Source organism: Eptesicus fuscus, chromosome 9, assembly GCF_027574615.1.
Source record: "Eptesicus fuscus isolate TK198812 chromosome 9, DD_ASM_mEF_20220401, whole genome shotgun sequence".
Classification (NCBI taxonomy): Eukaryota; Metazoa; Chordata; class Mammalia; order Chiroptera; family Vespertilionidae; genus Eptesicus; species Eptesicus fuscus.
Window position 1 is genome coordinate 16741114 of NC_072481.1, and position 19623 is coordinate 16760736.

The window sequence follows — 19623 nt, forward strand, 5'->3', positions numbered from 1 at the left end:
TGGGAGCGAGGGAGTGTGTGGGAGTGTGGTAGAGCTAAAAAGATTTCTCTATACCACCCAAGCTTGTGCTACTTCAAAGCAGAACTCCATAGGTTTCTGTGATTTCTCCTCTCACTTTTTTTTTACAAATCAGGAAAAAAATTATAAGAAACTGCTCAGCAGAGCCTGCAAATGCTGAGCTCAGCTTCCTTACCTTCTTCTTCCTTGGGATCCAGCTGAGTGACTTTAACTTGTAGGCGGTCAATCCTCTCAGCAAGGGAGCTTACCCGAGAGGCAAAGGTATTTGCCTGAGTAAAGAGCTCTCCAAAAATGTCCTCTGCATATTTACCTGCACCAACAAAGAAACCAACTCATTAGTGCATGAAAGTGACATAAATGGTCAGAAAAACTGGCTACTAAAGACCATATTCCCCATCTCCGAAATAGCCTTCCCTCCCTCAAGATTGTTTGGGTTATATGCAGATGGTTGCTCCTGGAGACAGAGACAACCTCCAGAGCTGGGCACTCTGCATGTTCTACAACTGAGTCTTCTTGGCAAACTATGAACAGTCACAAAACTCAAAGCAATCTGAATAAAATCGAAAGGCACAATACAAAAAATGAATCCTGGAAGGGTAGACAATATGTGTACACCTTTGCCTATAGCCCTTAACCCCTTGCTACTCTGTAAAAGCACCTTGTAAATGGTTCTGGAAAACAGCTGGGAAGTTAGAAGGACCTTCTAGGTGTCTACAATTAACATGAAAAACAAGACATTACATCCTCAGTGGAGCCTCAAAAGTACATTGAACAATCATGATGAGTAGTGGTATCTTCGAGGAGCCTTGAACTTACCAGCAACTCACAGCAGAGACTTACTTCTTTTAAGGGGTTAAAAGCTTATTCTATGTTTTATAACCTACAGTTTTGAAAGTCTTTGCTCTAGGTTATAATCCTTCAAATCCACATCTCAGGGAAAAAGTGGAAAGCTAAAACTTTCAAGCCCTCCATGAAAAAACAGCATACCACGGGTCTCTTTCCACAATGTCTTGTTTTTAGAAAAAGAAAAAAAGTCCATCAATTTCTGTACTTTCAACCCTGGAATGCAAGGAGAATTTGCAGCCAAAGAAACGTAAGAGCAATCTGATGCTACCTTCATACTGTCACTCCTAGCCACAAAGCACATTCTTGCTAGGAATGAAAAGTGGTGCATATAAACTAATATACCATCTGAGTTTCTTATTTGCACTGTGAAGGCCGGCATAAGCGACCATGTTCAACCAAAAGATAATTTCTTTGAGAACTATTCAAAATGGACTCTGATTTTTAGGTTCTAAACTTCATTTATGCCCCACTTGGGGGTGGGGGATAGTCCAAAACTGCACCTTCAGGGTACACTGTAGTTCACCTTCCCAGTGTAACCTGGCGAGTAAGGATGAGACTAATCAACTGCGTATTTGGAATTGCTGGTAAATTTAGTCAATAAGGAGTTTCTAATCAAGGAAAGGAGCAAGTCTTTGCATACTGAACGGTTTTGTGATCTAAACGGCTATGGGGAGCTCCTGGGCTCAAAGGACTCAAACTGGCTGACAAGCGCAAACCACACTGTATCCTGCTCATCCAGGTAACAGAAAATGGTGAGTGTAAGGCTAACGCAGAGAAACATGCAACATTATGTGTGGAAAATACACCAGGCTCAAAAATATTTGTCGTCCATCCAGCTGTTCTGGAGGAAAAGAAAACCCCAAATTAACTTATCTTTAGGTCACCATGAAAGTACCTAGGATTTCCTGCTCCTCAGTGAAGGGAGCAGTGATAGAGGGAGTAGAGGCTTACTGTGTGGCACAGTGGTTTTCAAGATAAAAATCTTACAAAGAAACCCAACATATAAAAATGGCAACACTGAGAATGCTATTTGAAGAGAAAGTGAGGTGGTGTGAAGGCTTCCCCCGTCACATCCCATCAGGCCCAAGGTATGCTTAGAGCGACAAGATGATACATGGAATCAGTGGCCTTCAAACCAGAACATTTAAGTCTCAGTTTCTTTCTGTTTACACCTGTGCACTCCTCAGCAAATCACAATCTCTCAGCTTCAGTTTCCTCATCTGTAAAACAGGGCTAACTGTATCTACCTCACCAAGTTGTCATAGGATTAAATATAAGTTGTTACAATGAGATTCTTCCTTATATTACTCAATCATATCAGATGACTTTTAAGTGTGACTATCTAAAAGTCTTGTTGTATGCTTAGAAGAAATTTTAAATATAATTCCAGTCAGTAATTTGATAGTCCCTATTCTTCAAGTACTAAAAATTACTTCACCTGTAGGAGAAAACCAGAGTGCCTTGTTCAGAGTTACATTTCACTCATTCAGATTACCAAGATAGACCCACTATCACATCGGGACATTCATAATGGACATCACGTTTTGCAAATCAGTCATCATTTTTCTTCCTTTGCAGTAGAACTCTTCAAACTAAATATTACATGGAGTTGGAACAGGTAAAACTGAGTTTTTTAAAATGTGAAGCTACTCGTGTTGAAGCCTGAGTGGGACTCCTGAAGCACCTCCCTCCCCAAATGGCATGACCCCAGTACACTTGGTTATTAAAGTCAACATCATAGCATTTCTTAATGACCCAAATGGGGGCGGCACTCTCCTGGGTGGTCAAAAGTGCTGGCTGGCTGTGCCTTTATTTCCTAAGATATGGCAACCTAATATGTGAAATACCAATCTCACTGCACTAAGGTACAAATTCTGGGTATGCTATCACAAAGCAATCCACAGCTATGGAATTTTTAGTTTTGTGCTTTATCCATTCCATAATCACACTTTCCCTACTAGACTGAGCACTTCTGGCTACAGTACAATAGATGAGGCCAAGATCATGAGCTTGAAGCACATGAAAGTCCATTCCTGCGTCCCTCTCTGCTAGGTGAAATCCCAGCATCTTCCAAGGCCTGGTTTAAATGTAACCTCTTCTATGTAGCCTTCCTTGACCCTGCCTATCCCCAACTGTGTGCCCACTCCCTACAGGTAGTATTCCTTCCTTCCTTCCTTCCTTCCTTCCTTCCTTCCTTCCTTCCTTCCTTCCTTCCTTCCTTCCTTCCTTCCTTCCTTCCTTCCTTTCCTTCCTTTCCTCCCTTCCCTCCCTCCCTTCCTTCCTTCCTTCCTTCCTTCCTTCCTTCCTTCCTTCCTTCCTTCCTTCCTTCCTTCCTTCCTTGTATTCACTGTGCACCAACAGCATGAGATGGTGAAGAGAATACAGGTATGAATCACTCACAAACATTTACTGAGCTTCTACTGGGTGCCAAGTACTATGTAAGACAGACACTGACTGGGGTTCAAGGACGAACAACACATGATTTCTGCCTTCAAAGAACTTTTAAGATATATAATTTCCAATCTAATGTGATAGGTAATAATGCAGGCATGTAATAGGAGCTCAGAAGAGCACTTAGTCCAATTTAGAGGAGGAGATTCCTGAGCTGGGCCTTAAAAGATCAGCTATAAGGATGGCAAGGGCTCTCCAGGTAGGGGAAACAGCAAGGGGACTGTATGAAGGTATGAGAGTATGCTCTAAGAGGAACTACAAGGAGTTGAGAATTCATTCTTTCTCTGCCCCCCCCCCCCTGCTTTTTTCCTTTTAAATCTTTTAAAAAGACTATAACATGGGAGAAGATGGACTGCAGAAAATGAGGCTGGAAAGGAAAGCAGGTCTTGAAGAGTCTTGAATGACAACAGACCAAGGAACTTTTTAGGCAATTCCATAGTGAGGCACAGGGGAGATAAATAGTTAACATTTGTACTCTTAGTTTAAAAACACTTTTTAAATTACAAAAGTTAACACAGCCTTAACTTTTAAAAATTCAAACAACACAGAATTATAAAAGTAAAAAGCGATATTTGCATTTTGGGTAGACGACTGTGGCAGGGGTATAGGCTTAAGATTTTTAAGATTTTTAAGTGTATAGATTGAGGAGTTGATCAGAGAAAGGGAAGCCAGAAGGAGGCTAGGGCAATAGTTTAGGTGAGAGTCAACAAAGGTCTGAACCAGGGCCCTACTGGCAGAGACAGAGTGCAGGGGACTGAGATGAGAAATCCTTGATGAGCAGCGATATCTTCAAGGAGCCTTGAACTTAGCAACTCACAGCAGAGACTGACTTGCCTCTTACTGGCTGCTGTCTCGCTAGGCAAGTTATCTTACTTTTCTAAGCCTTCATTCCTTCATCTGAAAAAACAGAAATATCATCTATTTTTACAGGATTATTGAGAAGATTAAATGAGATCATCTATGCCAAGATCCTATTAAAACATGGCATAAAGTAGGCAGTCAACAAATATGAGTTCCCTTCTCACCCTCGCCCCATTCTCCCCTTAAGAATTATTTATTTCTGTCTCCTCTGGTAGATTATAAGCTCCTGGAAGGCAGAGACCATTTCTTTTCTTTTTTAAAAAAATATTTTTTTATTGATTTCAGAGAGGAAGGGAAAGGGAGAGAGACAGAAACATCAATGATGAGAGAGAATCGCTGATTGGCTGCCTCCTGCATGCCCCCTACTGGGGATCGAACCCAAACTCAGGCATGTGCCCTTGACCAGAATTGAACCCGGGACCTGTCAGTCTGTAGGCCGACACTTTATCCACTGAGCCAAACCGGCTAGGGCCAGAGACCATTTCTTATTGCTGTATCCCCTCAGCACTGAACATAAAGTATGTTCAATAGTTGTTTATAGGATGAATAAAACGTCATTAGCTCCACGATGTAAGGAAATCCTGTTTCTGTAGGCAAAGCTGATCCTGGCCCTCAGATCAGCTTCCTTAAGATAGGAGTGGTCTGATCACAGATGGGAGAGTGAGCAATGGCATCCATCAACACTACCCTGAAAAAACACCTGAGAGAGAGCATAGCTCCTGCTGAGTGAGAATAAGCAGCATCATTAGCTAGATGTCCTTTGTCCTATGAAGAAGGAACCAGTGTGTGATTGCCTTCCACCCATTTGGCCTTCTCAGGGTGACAGAAGCAGAAATGATGCTTTTAAGAAGCAGTGAGGCACTCTGCAGCTTTCATGTGCTTCCTTGTCAGCTGCACTGCTGTTGCACTGCTGTCAACGTTCCTTTGTGTAAGACAGGCATCGACAGGGTTTCGTTTCCTCGTGACGCCCATCCAGGTTTCCCTAAGTCCTGGATCAACTGAGATAGCCTCTGAGCTAGGTGAAGGCTTAGGAATCTCGGACCCCATATATCATCTGGTCACTGAGCTCTGTCTCCTCAGGCCCCTGTTTTAAAGGCAGGGTCTATTACTATCTGGGGGAATGCAGGCTTTCTATTCCACTGCCTTTACTAAGGACAGTGATTCGACAGGAGGGGTGAATGTCTGAAATAATTCACACCAAGATGCCTTTGCTAAGGAAGATCACTAAAATACCATTTTGATGGAGGTTCTTATGGGGAGCTGGAGTGGCACTACACAAATGCACAGCCTATCCAAGCATCTGCCCTTCCCATACCTCAACTTCAAGCAAACAAAGTCAGCTTGATTCAGAATGAAATCCAAACCACATGTATGTACCCCACCCAAGGCAGTCTCATTCATTCTTGCCAATTAAAAAAAAAAAAAATACAGTTGAGCTGGCTTTCCCTCAGCTCTAGACTGGACTACACCCTCCCCCCATCCTCCTCCTGGAGAAGAATGGCTCCAGCTACAATTTGTGTCACTGTGTGTTCACGCAGCTTGCAAAACTCCCAATACCCCAGAGATTGCAGAAGTAATTTGTACCCTGAACTTGGACCTGGGGGCTTGCAGCACAATTAAATGTGTACCAGGGTAGACAAGTCAGCCAGAATCTCTCTGAGTGCATGTTTGCTTTACTCCTCTTTGGGAAGAAGGGGGTGGGGGACGTCGGGTAGATGTGACTATTGGCACATTTGAGGCTTCAACCAAGTCAGGCTACATTGAACAGTTCGTGCAATCACAGGCACATTCCCCAACCCAAGATACTGTTCTGTGAACCTCCCACTTTACACACACAGAATTCTGCTCTGTCATTCCATCTGCAGTTTCTGCTGCAGCCCTTCCTGCCACCCTTCCTACAGATTTCTTTAGAAGCAGGTGGGGAGGGAGGTGGAGGGAGCCTAGAGGGTGGTGGCAGATGAAGAAAGGGTTGAGGGGAAGAGTCTGTACCAAAAAGCAGCCTCTCTTTGGGGAGAGGGGGGTGGGATACATTTTTGCATTACCTAGGGAAGGCAGATGGGGGAGAAATAGTTACACAGGAGGGGAAGGAAACTAAATAAAGAGCACCAACGACCCCTGAGGGCAAAACACAGGCTCTCTGCGGCACTCACTCAGGCTGCCCAGCTGTCGGATGACATTTGCCAGGGTGATGTTGGTCACGCATTCCAGCTCGCTTCTAACACTAGGCAACGTCTGACGGCACAGGTGCCTTGGCTCGATGTTCCTCGTTACTAACGGCATGGTGGACCTGCTTCAGGCAATGTTCTGAATGATGAAAAACAACCTAAAAAAGAAATAACAGGAAAGTATTACTCAACCACAAATTCCAGGCACACTAGGGCTGTATAAGTCTTTTTGTCTTGCTCTGATCTAAAACAAGCTTTAAAAAATCTTCTCTCTCCCTATCCTTTTTTTTTTTTTTTTTAAGAACCCCCTCAACACCTCCCTCAACCACCACCTTTTTAAGGTTTGGTAAAGGATTGCTGGGTAAGTGCAGAAATTCTGCACTGGTGACTGCTGGCTGGGGTACTACAGTCAGCATAAAAAAAACTAAAAACCTTAAAACAACTATGCTCGAACCAACAAGAATCTCCAGAGGCAAGGAGTTATGGTCAGAAAAGAGCCCATTCAGCAGATCCTAGAAGGTACAGATCCTATTCTCGGGGTGTCCGGGGCAGATCAGATTCCACATGATCAATTATAAGGATCAAAAAAGAGCTTTTGTTTCTGATAATCTCATCTCCACAATGAAATTAAGTTGCCAATAGTGATTCCATGGATCTACATCAGGACATAATTTCTCCAGTTCTTCCCTGATGGATGACTGTTAATGTACAACTAAATACTAGCTGCCAGTATCTATTAGCACTACTAAAGTTTAGTCTGTAAATTGACAGAAAGAATATTAAGGAAAAATTTACATGTTCAATATGTCAAACATGATGCCGAGCAAACTGTGCTTTAAGATTCCCGTCCTTTTTCTTCTACCCAACAGTTCCCTTTCTCCCTCCCATCTGGTTCAACACACCTGGGCCAAAGGCTCTTGAGACAGCAGGAAGTGTCTGGAGCAGATCTGGAAACCTTCCAGTTACTGTTTCTTATCCTGTCGGCCCTTTCCCTAGGAAATCCCCCAGCACTTCAGGTTCATTTTGAGCTATTGTTTTAGAGTTAGGTCACCAAATTGCTAGCTTTACAAGGACAGAAGCAGGTTTTAGTCTCAACAAAATGGCATGACTGCAGCCATGGCACCCTGGGCTGTTGTACTATTTCCCTATTTTGTAAAACTGAAACTATCCAAAACAGTCCAGTGATTTTCATGCTAGGGAAAATGGCTGATTCACTTTAAGTAAAAAGGCGAAACATAAAGGCAACATACCCAAGTCCCCAATATTGCAAACTCCTCTTAAACAACAACAACAAAAAAGTAAAATAGAGGTTTACTTACATCAAATCTTATAACACCAGTTCATCACCACAAAGTTGATTGTGAATACAAAATGTTAAACCAAACTAAATATCACAGATCTGAAAAGTGAACCAACATATTGTCCAACCAAAAGTTTAAAAAAAAAGCCCTTCAGGCTCAAAGGGGGAGTAGAACCCTTTGGAACAGACTGCTCCTTGTTATGGACATTCTGATCTGCTAAGAGTAAAAATAAAACAGGAAGCCAGCAGCTTGGGGAACAAGGTTTCCTGTCACCAACAGCAACAGCCCAAGAACCAAGAGAATCAGCTGTTTGCTCATAACTCTGAAGCTCCCTTTAATAGGCACTGCGTGGCAGCTGTGCCTATCTTTGGGGTGCAGAGGTGTTTCCTGAATATTTGTCTACTAAGGAAATAATTTTCATTCCGTTCCTCTGCAAAGTTCCCCTTTGACTCAATAGGTTTTCTAACCCTAATTCTGGACTTTCCTTCTAGTCTAATTCTTCTCCTCTTTTACTTAATGGGAAGGGTATCGGGTACTAAGATGCAATCTTTAGTAATTCATGGAGAAAAGTAAGTTTAGAACAGCAAAGGAGGCAGGAGGTTACAAAAAAAAGAACCTCACAGGGCTCTGTACACCATCCTCGGGATGCCCTTAGACTTCCATATTTCAAGCTTTTTGAAAGAACAGAAATTCAAAGGTGTAGTCAGAGATGATTGAAAACAGCCACTGTGGTTCCCTCCATTAGCAATAATTTCAGTCTTGTTCCAGCTTCTCAGAGGAGCTAAAAGAGCCAAATCTCCTTGAAATTCTGTGTTGAATGTGGCCATTGACAGGGCATTCCAGAAGTTCTCTCTGAACACCTAATAGAAACTGGATTCCAGATGGCTAGGTAAATGCCAGATTGGGGAGGCAGGGAGTGAGGGGCAACTTCTAAGGCCTTGGTACTTTAGCATTTATGCTTTCCCAAGTGCTTTGGGTAAGCAGACACAAAAAGAGTCAATTCTGTCACCTGGGTTGGATTTACCTAAAACCAAATTTTCAATAGCAAGATGGCTTCCTCTTGCCAAAAAAGCCAGCTCCTATAACCAGACAAAGGGTACTCAAGAAATGACAATATGGTGCGCGCTTTGGCAGCACATATACTAAAATTGGACCGATACAGAGAAGATTAGCATGGCCCCTGCGCAAGGATGACATGCAAATTCATGAAGCATTTCATACTAAAAAAGGAAAAAAAAGAAATGACAATATGTAAATAACCACCAAAACAATTAGAAAAGTATATCTGCTACTTAAAAAGTCACTTAATATGTTTCAGAGCCACCAAAAAGAGACAAGATTCCCTGTTATATGGAATTACCTGCATCCCTGCTTACTTTTGTTTTGGATAATCAAGGTTAGTTATGTTTTGCATACACGAAGTATGGAATTACTCATGATCTGAACCACAATAGTAATTTGACTACGAAAAAAAATCCTACTTTCTGGTGAAGATAAACTTAGAAATGGGCAGAGACTTTTAGGTTCTTGACTCTCAACTCAGTTTAAAGTTGTAGAGTTGAGACATACTGGGTTAGAACACTGACTCTGACGAGCTGTGTGATCTTGGGCACTTTTCCTAGAGATAGGAAGTAATATAGCATATATAAAATGTCCACCACAGGGGTAAAAAATGTAGTTATTTGTAGTTCTACGAACCCTAGGAAAATCTTCCTGGAAAAATCAACTTTTTCATTAATAAATATTTTAAAACATTTTTAACCCTGGACTTATTATGTAGTAGAATGCAATAGTGATATACATTTAAAGATGGCATACATTTAAAAATGAAATTTGGTGGTTTTTTTTTTTCTGGAAGTGGCTCCGAGTCATCTTCTGGACCTACTGAAGAACTTCCATTCTCTCTCTCCTCCACTCTTTCATACTGGGTTCCTCCTCCAAACCACAGAACAAAAAAAATTATTCGAGAGACTGTTTTCTCAATTCTCCTTAAGACTGTACCTAACTAACACCATTCCAGATGCATTGGAGAAAAGTAATACATTTACATATAATGGGTGTCTAATGGTATCAGGGATTAATTCTCTTGTGGAAATCCAGCCGGAAAAGGCTCCTCTAACATCAGTAGTCACTTAGTGGAAAATTTCTGAAGCACTGAGTGCTGAGGAACCATTGAATTAAGGAAGTTAACACGATCGAATTTGCATTTTAGACAAATCATTCTAACAGAAGCAAAGAATTTACATTTGGGCACAAGAAGGCTGGAGGGTAAGAAGACCAACTGGGAAACTCTTCACAGGCTAAGAAGGAGACAATAGAAATCACAGACAGGTTACAGGGGTGAGTTCTGCTACCAAAACTCCTGGTAGTTTTGTACAATTAGACTCACAAAGTGATAAAATGTAGGTTTGTTTTTTTTAAAGTTTCATGGAAAGAGCTAAATGCTAGTGCCAGTCACAGAAATGAAGAGAAAGTGAAGAAAACCAAGAAAGTAGTGATTCATAGCTCAGAAAATAAGTTTTAAATACATGAAAGAGTATAGAATGCCATGTCTTTATAGAATCAATAAAGTTCTTTTTCAGTTATACTTTGATTGAGAAAAGTATATGCTATAGTGATATTGGCTAATTTGGGGGTTTGAGGTGGTCTGACCTTGGGGGATGTTATATGGGAAAGGAATTAAATTAGAACCACTGAGAAGATAAAAGTTACAGAGAAAGAGTTTCAATTCAGTTAGTTCCTTTTAATTACAGCTGTTCTCTCTTTACAAATTAGGAGTTCCCCCGACGATCCTCTGGGTGACCAGCTGTCGGGCATTTAGGGGAGACATTCCTAAATGTTCATGTTGACAGGTCAGAATGGATGACTTTACAATGCCTTCTAAATTAAAGGTAATTCTCACTCAGTGCTACCGTTTCCTCACCTGCAAAATAAAGGGACTAAGCTAGACACTCTTTCAAGAAGCTCTAAAACTCTGAATTTGCTTCTGCCTAACCTGCCATAACCTCCTCACGTAGCTGACCTTCACTTGCATTCTGAAGCCAAGTCAGTGGCAGGTTTAGGTGAATCTTGGCCATGAATCAAGCCCATCCCAGTCTAGATTCACCTAGTTACCAGAATCTGCAGGATCCAGAATGGCCCAAAGGATGAGAGTCCTGAGACTCACACAGAGTCTTGAGGTTCAATTATTTACACCCTGGGAGGCTCCCAGACCGATTTGGGAGTTGGCTCCCATAAAAGTAAAAAAAAAAAAAAAAAAGCTTTGGACCACTAGACATCAGGCATTCCTTCTTAGCCATGGCCTGGCAGTATACTGACTAGTCTAGACCAGCGATTTCCAACCTTTTCTTTACTTTTTTTTTTTTTTAAATATATTTTATTGATTTTTTACAGAGAGGAAGAGAGAGGGATAGAGAGTTAGAAACATCGATGAGAGAGAAACATCGATTAGCTGCCTCTTACACATCCCCTACTGGGGATGTGCCCGCAACCAAGGTACATGCCCTTGACCGGAATCGAACCTGGGACCTTTCAGTCCGCAGGCCGACACTCTATCCACTGAGCCACACCGGTTTCGGCATCCAACCTTTTCATTTCACATAAACTAATTACTAAAATTCTGCGGACTGGGACAGGAATGGAAGGAGGTGAGAAGTAGGAATTGGTAGGGTGGAAGAAGGTAATAAAGGAAGGCTGCATGTGAGAGAGGAAGCATTTGTAACCCATATTCTGAATTCCTGTTATTAATAGGACAGAAGACAGATGACTGCTCATCCCGGCAATGATGTTTATTATAAATAAATAAATAAATAAACACTTCATTTAGATAACATTATATTTCTATAGTCACATCCAAAATCAAGTATATCTGAGCTATACCAATAACCATAACAACAGAAATGCCTTTCAAGGCAGTTTCTTTTTGAAACATACCTCCAAAAAGCTGATCAGCAATAGCAGAGGACGACAACATGTGGGGATGTTGTATGTGTGGCAATTAGGACTTCTGCTTTCAGTTCAGCATTTCCCACTGTTCTATAGTTAACAGCATTTTGGATGGGGGCATATGAGAAGAGCTTTACTTTGTAGACCAGTTTTCTCTTTCAAGAGATAAGATTCTTTATGTTAAAGAATATGCATAAAGAATTTCAATTGAAAAGTCAAATAATCATTTAACTTAAAAATGAGAGCCAGCACACAAGCTTACTGTAATCTAAGTTTATCTACTAAAATGTTTAAAGAAGCATGAATTTACTGTTGAATATAGCCATCTTCACTACCATGCAACAACCACAAGCAGGAATGCCTCATTATAGACTCACGCACCCACCCACATCCTGTTGAAATTCAGTGTGGAGCTGAATCTACAAATATAACCAGACTCTCTCCAAACACAAGGTGCTACTGACAAATTAGTTCAGGTCACTAGAGTAATGTGGAAAGAGTAAGACAGAAATGGAACTCCCAGGGTGGACAGAGAACGTATCTGATTGGGAGAAACAAGAAAAAAGAGCTTACTTGTGATGTAAAACAAGGAGAAATTTCTAATTCCATAAAGGAATACCAGCTATGGACCTACATTAAATAAATGTGAGGCTCCTTCTTGTCCTGATTTGGTTGGGGGAAAGCAGCCCAGGAAATAGGACTTCTAAATTCTAGTATTTCACTTTTTAAAAAAGTTCTCACCTGAGGATGTTTTTCCATTGATTTCTAGAGAGTGGGAGGGATATTGGGGGAGGGGAAGGGGGGAGGGGAGATGGAGGGAGGGAGGAAGAGAAGAAGAGAGGGAGAGAGAGAAAGAAACATCAACGTGAGAAAGATGCATCAATCAACTCGCTGCCTCCTGCACATGCCCCGAGAGGGGGCTGAGGTGCTAGGGAATCTGCAACCAAGATATGCACCCTTGACCAGGAATCAAACCAGTGACCCTTCGGTCTGTAGGTGGATGTTCTAACCATTGAGCAAGCAGGCCAGGGCCAATATCTCACTTCTTGAGCACACTGTATATTTATCAAGGACCATTCACACCTGGTAATTCTGTAATTTCCTATTATCTTTTGGGGGGAAATACCACCTTTTGTTCTTACTTTTATTTTTTTATTTTATTTTATTTTTTAAATATATTTTATTGATTTTGTACAGAGAGGAAGAGAGAGGGATAGAGAGTCAGAAACATCGATGAGAGAGAAACACCGATCAGCTGCCTCTTGCACACCCCCTACTGGGGATGTGCCCGCAACCAAGGTACATGCCCCTGACCGGAATCAAACCCGGGACCCCCGAGTCCGCAGGCTGACGCTCTATCCACTGAGCCAAACCGGTCTCGGCGTTCTTACTTTTATTATTCTTCAAGCTCTAATCACAGCTTTGCTCTTAAAACTAAAATTTGGGGGGATCATTTTCCATTCAAATTGGTTTCTTCTAGTTTCACCTATTCCATAGAAAACTGCCTCTTAAATGGCCAATATTAGGCTTTCCTTTGAGTAGGATCCATCTGGTTGTCCAAAAGAAAATAGATTTAAACTGTGAGTCGGTCCTAACCGGTTTGGTTCAGTGGATAAAGTGTTGGACTGCGGACTCAAGGGTCCCAGGTTTCGATTCCGGTCAAGGGCATGTACCTCGGTTGCGGGCACATCCCCAGTAGGGGATGTGCAGGAGGCAGCTGATTGATGTTTCTCTCATCAATGTTTCTAACTCTCCCTCCCTCTCCCTTACTCTCTGTAAAAAAAAAAAAAAAATCAACAAAATATATTTTTTAAAAAACCAAACCCCCCCCCCCACCACCAAAACTGTGAGTCAGAAACCTGGATTCCAGTCCTTAGTCTAATGATGACTGGCAATTGGGGGGTTGGGGTGGGGTGGGGTGGGGTGGTGTGGGGAGTCTCAATTCATCCTCTAGTTCAGCTGTGAGCTGCACTGAAAAAAAAAAAAAAAACTCTTAAAAAATGCTATATGAAACTGGGATTTTGTTTGCAAAGTATTCTGAACTCCAAAGAAAAGATTTATTGACATAAAATATTTCTTGTATCTCTATCTTGGCTCAAGTTCCCTGTTATGTATCCACTTAAATTATACAGAGGTCTACAATGTTATCATTGATGACTTTGTCACAGACACAAAGTTCATTTTACTGTCCCAGTTTAATGCCAATTTCTAGCAATAGCCAATTCATCAAAATGGAATGGTTTGAAATATTCCTTACTACCCATCTAAATGGGCTTACTTTTAGACCCTGATTAGATAAATATAAATTATAAATTATTTTATTCAGAAATGGAGAAATCTTACCCCTAACATTTGTGGTTACTCAAGTTCCAGATTTCTTTGAGCTATAATCATCAATTGAGCATAATAATCACAGAGGACTTTAACATGAAAAACAACTGAGTTGCTTTGAAAAATAAGTACCAACATAAAAAAGTATCAAACCTCAACAAATCAGTTCACAAGATTACTAGAAATATGTCAATAACTTGCAATATTGCCCTAACTGATTTGGCTCAGTGGATAGAGCGTCGGCCTGCGGACTCAAGGGTCCCAGGTTCGATTCTGGTCAAGGACATGTACCTTGGTTGCGGGCACATACTCAGTAGGGAGGTGTGCAGGAGGCAGGTGATTGATGTTTCTCTCTCATCGATGTTTCTAACTCTCTATCCCTCTCCCTTCCTCTCTGTAAAAAATCAATAAAATATATTTTAAAAAAATAACTTGCAATATTATAATAGATACCAATAGTCTTCATTTTTAAGAGCTTCCTTTCTTATTTATAGCCAATGACAGAAGAGAGTGAACTCCAGTTGGTGGTGCTCAAAAATCTGAGATAAGAAGATACAAAATGCATTCTTCTTCTCCAAGTACCTGGGCTTCAGTACCTGGGAGGAAGCCAAACCTGGGCATGTGCTACCATATGGGAAACACACAGTTGTTTTTTATGGAAGATTGTCTAATCCCACTTTACTACCTTCCTCAGAGATGGAGAGGATGGGGGCTAGGCTGTAACCTTTGTTTCCTGGATCCTGCAAGGAGCAGTGAGTACTGCACTAGGTTAAGCTCCCTATAGACAAGGTACTGGAGTACCCACTGGTGGATTAGATACAGAGGCAGGTTTGAAAATGAGGGAGAAAGGAGATAATCAGAGCCAAATCACACACCAGGCACCAAGTAAGTCTCATTTCATCCTGCCAGCTGTCTAACCATTCATTTTAATCTCTATGATGCCTCACTTCATACTTCAAGCTTCTCTGCAGTAACTGCTCCCTCTTTGGGATGGAAAGGCCAAAAAAGAAACTTACTTTACACAACTGAGAAAGGCCAGGGAAAAAAGGTTGCAGAGCAACAACAAAAAAGGATATTCAGTAAAATGTCTTGCTGACAGCTCAGGGCAATATCCAAACACACTGTGTGGTCATGGAGCAGGCAGAAGCAGCAGTCCTGGATGTGACTGTTAATACACTAAGTGATGAGACCTAGCAATCACAATTACATCTGAATACTAGGGAGTGGAATTATGGAGCAAACAGACATATAATTCCATATCAACTATTCTATTCTGCTATCTGTAACAAGAATTCATTCCTGAAACAGTGTCACACAAGCACCTGTCACTAACAGCCAAGCTGCCAGCAACTAAGAGTCCACAGCAAAGGGCAGGGTACATCTACTTCTCACAAGGTCTATTCACCACTCAATACGTGTTATTTATTTTAAAAAGTCCATAAGCAGAGAGGAAAGTAAGTACCCATTCTTTCTTTCTACCCTCTGCTTACTAGGCTGTTACCAAAGCCCTCATAACCAAATAAGCAGTGGCACAGAGCAGCAAGAACAGAGACATTAAGAGGTGAGGTGTGGATTTTAACACACTACTGGCAAATTTAGTTTTGGGACCTTGGCAAGCAGTCAAATCTCTTAGTCTGTTTCCTAAACTGCTAAATTAGTATAATGATTCCTAGTTTGTCAAGTTGTAAAGAAAAACAAAATAATCTATAAAATAAAAACCCAGTGGTCGTAACACGGGTCACCAGGAGGCTGCGTGTGCGGTGAGGCGTGCATGGGTGGGCGGGACTGCATGTGCAGTGAGATGCACGTGGGTGGGCGGGGCTGCGTGTGCAGCGAGGTGCACGCGGGTGGGTGGGGCTGAGTGTGTGGCAAGGTGCACGTGGGTGGGCGGGGCTGCGTGTGCAGCGAGGTGCACGCGGGTGGGTGGGGCCATGCGATTTTGCACGCTGGGCTTCTAATGTATGTATAAAATGCTTAACATGGTGTCTGGCACAGAACAGATTATTGTAGTAGTTGTGGTAGTGATAGTGATTGTGGAAGTACTAGTTCTACATCTATCTAGCATTTAACTATGGGCCAGGCACTGTTCTAAAAGTTTCATATGTGGTTCTCTTCACCATTAGAGAACATTAATAAGCTTCATTAACTACTAATTATAGTACTCTTATCAATCAAAGAATATTTATCAAGCAGACAAAGTATAAAATCCCTCCCTTGACTCCAAGAACTTATAATTGAGGCGAAGACAAAACCAAAGTAACAATCTATATATATATGCCTAAGCGACCGTTAGGACCAGATAATCGGCCAATAGCTATGACACGCACTGACCATCAGGGGACAGACGCTCAATGCAGGAGCTGCCCCCTGGTGGTCAGTGCACTCCCACAGCCAACCTCCCATAGCCGGCCAACCTCCCGTGGCTCCTACCCCCCAAGCTGGCTGGCCCCAATCGGCCCCAATCGCCAGCCAGGCTGAGGGACCCCACCCGTGCACGAATTCGTGCACCGGGCCTCTAGTATAGGAAATAAATACAAGTTCAATTATCAAATAAATGATGTAGTCAATAATGACAATAGGAAAAATGAAAGGATCACTGTGAACTGAAGGGACTGAGAAGATTTCCTGGTATAAAAATCTGATCTGAGCAGAATTTGGATATAAAAAATAAAGAGGAAAAGGTTTTCCAGGTGGGGGTAATATAAGCAGAAGCCTTGAGCTGTACCACTAAGAATTTATGGAGAAGCCACAATCCTAATGAGCTTTTACCATATGGCATCGAATCTAAGATACCAGTAACTGTTAAGCTGCATCATGACTTAAGAGAAGTTAAAATGTATGGGGCAAGGCAGAACTGGGCGTAGGGAGGAAATGGGGGGATGTAGGGAAATATCTGTAATACTCTCAACAATAAAGACTTTTTTTAAAAGAAAATGTGCATCTCAGAATTAATGAAATATATTTCTTTTTCTATAATATGTGAGAGTAGACAAGATGATCTTTAAAAGTTCTCTCCAACCTTGCCCTGGCCAGTTTGGCTCAGCGGATATAGCATCAGCCTGTGGACTGAAGGGTCCCAGGTTTGATTCCGGTCAAGGGCACATGCCCAGGTTGCAGGGCTCAATCCCCAGTAGGGGGAATGCAGGAGGCAGCCGATCCATGATTCTCTCTAATCACTGATGTTTCTATCTCTCTCCCTCTCTCTCTCTCCCTTCCTGTGAGATCAATAAATAATATATTTTAAAAATAAATAAAAAATCAATGGAAAAATATCCTTAGGTAAGGATAAAAAAAAAGTTCTCTCCAACCCTAAAATGCTGATTCTATAACTGTCTTACAATATTCAAATTTCACCAAACAACACTGAAAATGACAAAAAATAACAGAAACAGAGACGAACCCTGGTTGGTGTGGCTCAGTGGTGGCTTTTGGGTTCAATTCCCAGGCAAGGGCACGTACCTGGACTAAAGGTTTGTTCCCTGGCCCCAGTTGGGACAAGTTTGGGAGGCAACCAATCAATGTTTTATCTCTCTCTCTTTCTCTCTCCCCATCTCTTCCACTCTCTCTAAAAAATCAATGGGAAAAATACCCTCAGGTGAGGATTAACAAAAAGAGAGAGAGACTGAGACAGACACGATCCATACTCCAGTATTTATTTCATAAAAAATGTTTTTATTTATTTTATTTTTATAATACATTAGAGGCCCAGTGCATGAATTTGTGCACAGGTCAGGTCCGGCCAGGCTGGCTGGGGGAGGGGACATGGGGGGTTGGCTGGCCGGCCCCACCCCCTGGTCCAACTCCAGGTCAAAGGGACAATTTGCATATTAGCCTTTTATATAGGATGTTTATTGATTTTATTTTATTTTTTTTAAATTTTTTTTATTGATTTCAGAGAAGAAGGGAGAGGGAGAGAGAGGTAGAAAAATCAATAATGAGAATCATTGATCGGCTGCCTCCTGCATGCCGCCCACTCAGTATCGAGCCCACGACCCCAAGCATGTGCCCTTGACCAGAATTGAACCTGGGATCCTTTGGTCTGCAGGATGACGCTCTATCCACTGAGCCAAATCAGCTTGAGCTTAGAAAGAGAGGAAGGGAAAGGGAGAAGGAGAGAAAGATAAATATTGATGTGAGAGAGAAACATCAATTGGCTACCTCCTGCATGTCGCCTACTGGGGGGATCAACCCCACAACCCAGGCATGTGCCCCAACTAGGACTAGAACAAATGACCTGTCAGTGCATGGGACCACGCCCAACCAACTGAGCCACACTGACCAGGGCTGTGTTTAATTGTTTTGAGAGAGAAGAAGGGAAAAGAAGGGAGAGAAATATCAATGTGAGTGAAAATAAATCAATCAGTTGCCTCCTGCACACCCACTACTGGGGATTGAGCCTGCAAACCGAGCATGTGCCCTGACTGGGGATCGAACCCTGACCTCCTGGTTCATAGATCGACACTCAAGCACTGAGCGAGTCTGTTAACTGTTGATTGGATGTTGGACATTGTGATTTTACAATGTTGAGTATCTAGTATTGTTGTCTTCATTTCAAGAATGTTAAGCTTTATTTTGGTAGGCAGTTAAGTTACTTTTCATTCAGTTTGGTACCTCTGAAGGCTTGTTTTTAAGCTTTTTTTAGGGTGGGTCTACAGTAGTCTTTATGACTATTTTCACTCTAGTACAAAGATGTGGACCTTTGACCATCTCTACTGAACATTCCCAGTGAGCAACATGGGCTCTTCACTCTGGCTGGTAGGAACTCGAACACCTCCCTGCTCTGGGATTCCTGGTCATCTTTCCCCAACTTCCTGGAGTTTGACTCCAGGCCTGTGTGAGGTCAGCAAAGACTGAAGGGGACCCTGAGGAGATTCCTAGAGCAATTTTTTTCTGCACAGCTCTCACCTTTCCAGAACTCCACCTCACAGCTTTTAGATTCCTCAGCCTCTCCTGAGCTACAATCTCTGTCTCTTCAAAAAGAACAACATGCTCTGCTTGAGATCCCTCACCCTGCTCCATGGTTAGAAGAGATTTAGACAGAAAGACAGGGTAATCACGGGGCTTTTCCCTCCTTTGTTTTCCTTCTACAAGGAATAACAGCCCCGTGCTTTCTGTTCAAGTCAGAATTGATTTCCACTGTAGTTTTGCAAGGTCCCCAATCATAAAGAAGTATTGCAAAATTCTTAAAGTCAGATTAATTTCAATTTATCTTTAATAAGTGTTAAAGATACTTTTAGAAGAAATAACAGGAACCCTGGTCGGGTAGCTCCGTGTTAGAGCGTCATCGCATACAACAAGGTTAGGGATTCCATTCCCAGTCAGGGCACATACAGGAATCAACCAATGAATGTATAAATAAGTGGAACAACAAATTGATGTTTCTCTCTTTCTCTGGAAAAAAAAAAAAATATATATATAAATTTAAAAAAATTTTTTAAATATATTTTATTGATTTTTTACAGAGAGGAAGAGAGAGGGACAGAGAGTCAGAAACATCGATGAGAGAGAAACATCGATCAGCTGCCTCCTGCACACCCCCCACCGGGGATGTGCCCGCAACCAAGGTACATGCCCTTGACCGGAATCGAACCTGGGACCCTTGAGTCTGAAGGCCGACGCTCTATCCACTAAGCCAAACCGGTTCCGGCAAATTTTAAAAATTTTTAAAGAAAGAAATAACAGGAAAAAGTAGGTGTTCTGAAATC

General features: G+C 41.9%; 1 protein-coding gene and 1 non-coding gene across 4 annotated transcripts in view; one reads left to right on the plus strand and one right to left on the minus strand.

Annotated features, from left to right (window-relative positions):
- Positions 1-19623, minus strand: part of WASF2 (WASP family member 2) — a 71686-nt gene that overhangs the window by 13633 nt on the left and 38430 nt on the right. For 2 of the 3 annotated variants that reach the window (XM_008148012.3, XM_054721468.1), the window contains 2 exons: positions 6327-6499; positions 194-328 (listed from right to left, as the gene is read on the minus strand). In XM_008148012.3, the coding sequence (XP_008146234.1) occupies positions 194-328; positions 6327-6456 (265 nt within the window). In that variant the 5' untranslated portion in view covers positions 6457-6499. Of the gene's footprint in view, positions 1-193; positions 329-6326; positions 6500-7660; positions 7874-19623 lie in introns of those variants that run through there. The other variant, XM_028155228.2, reaches the window with a different exon arrangement.
- On the plus strand, positions 8765-8867 carry LOC114233970 (U6 spliceosomal RNA). The gene has a single exon (XR_003620174.2). It is a non-coding gene; the product is annotated as a U6 spliceosomal RNA (small nuclear RNA).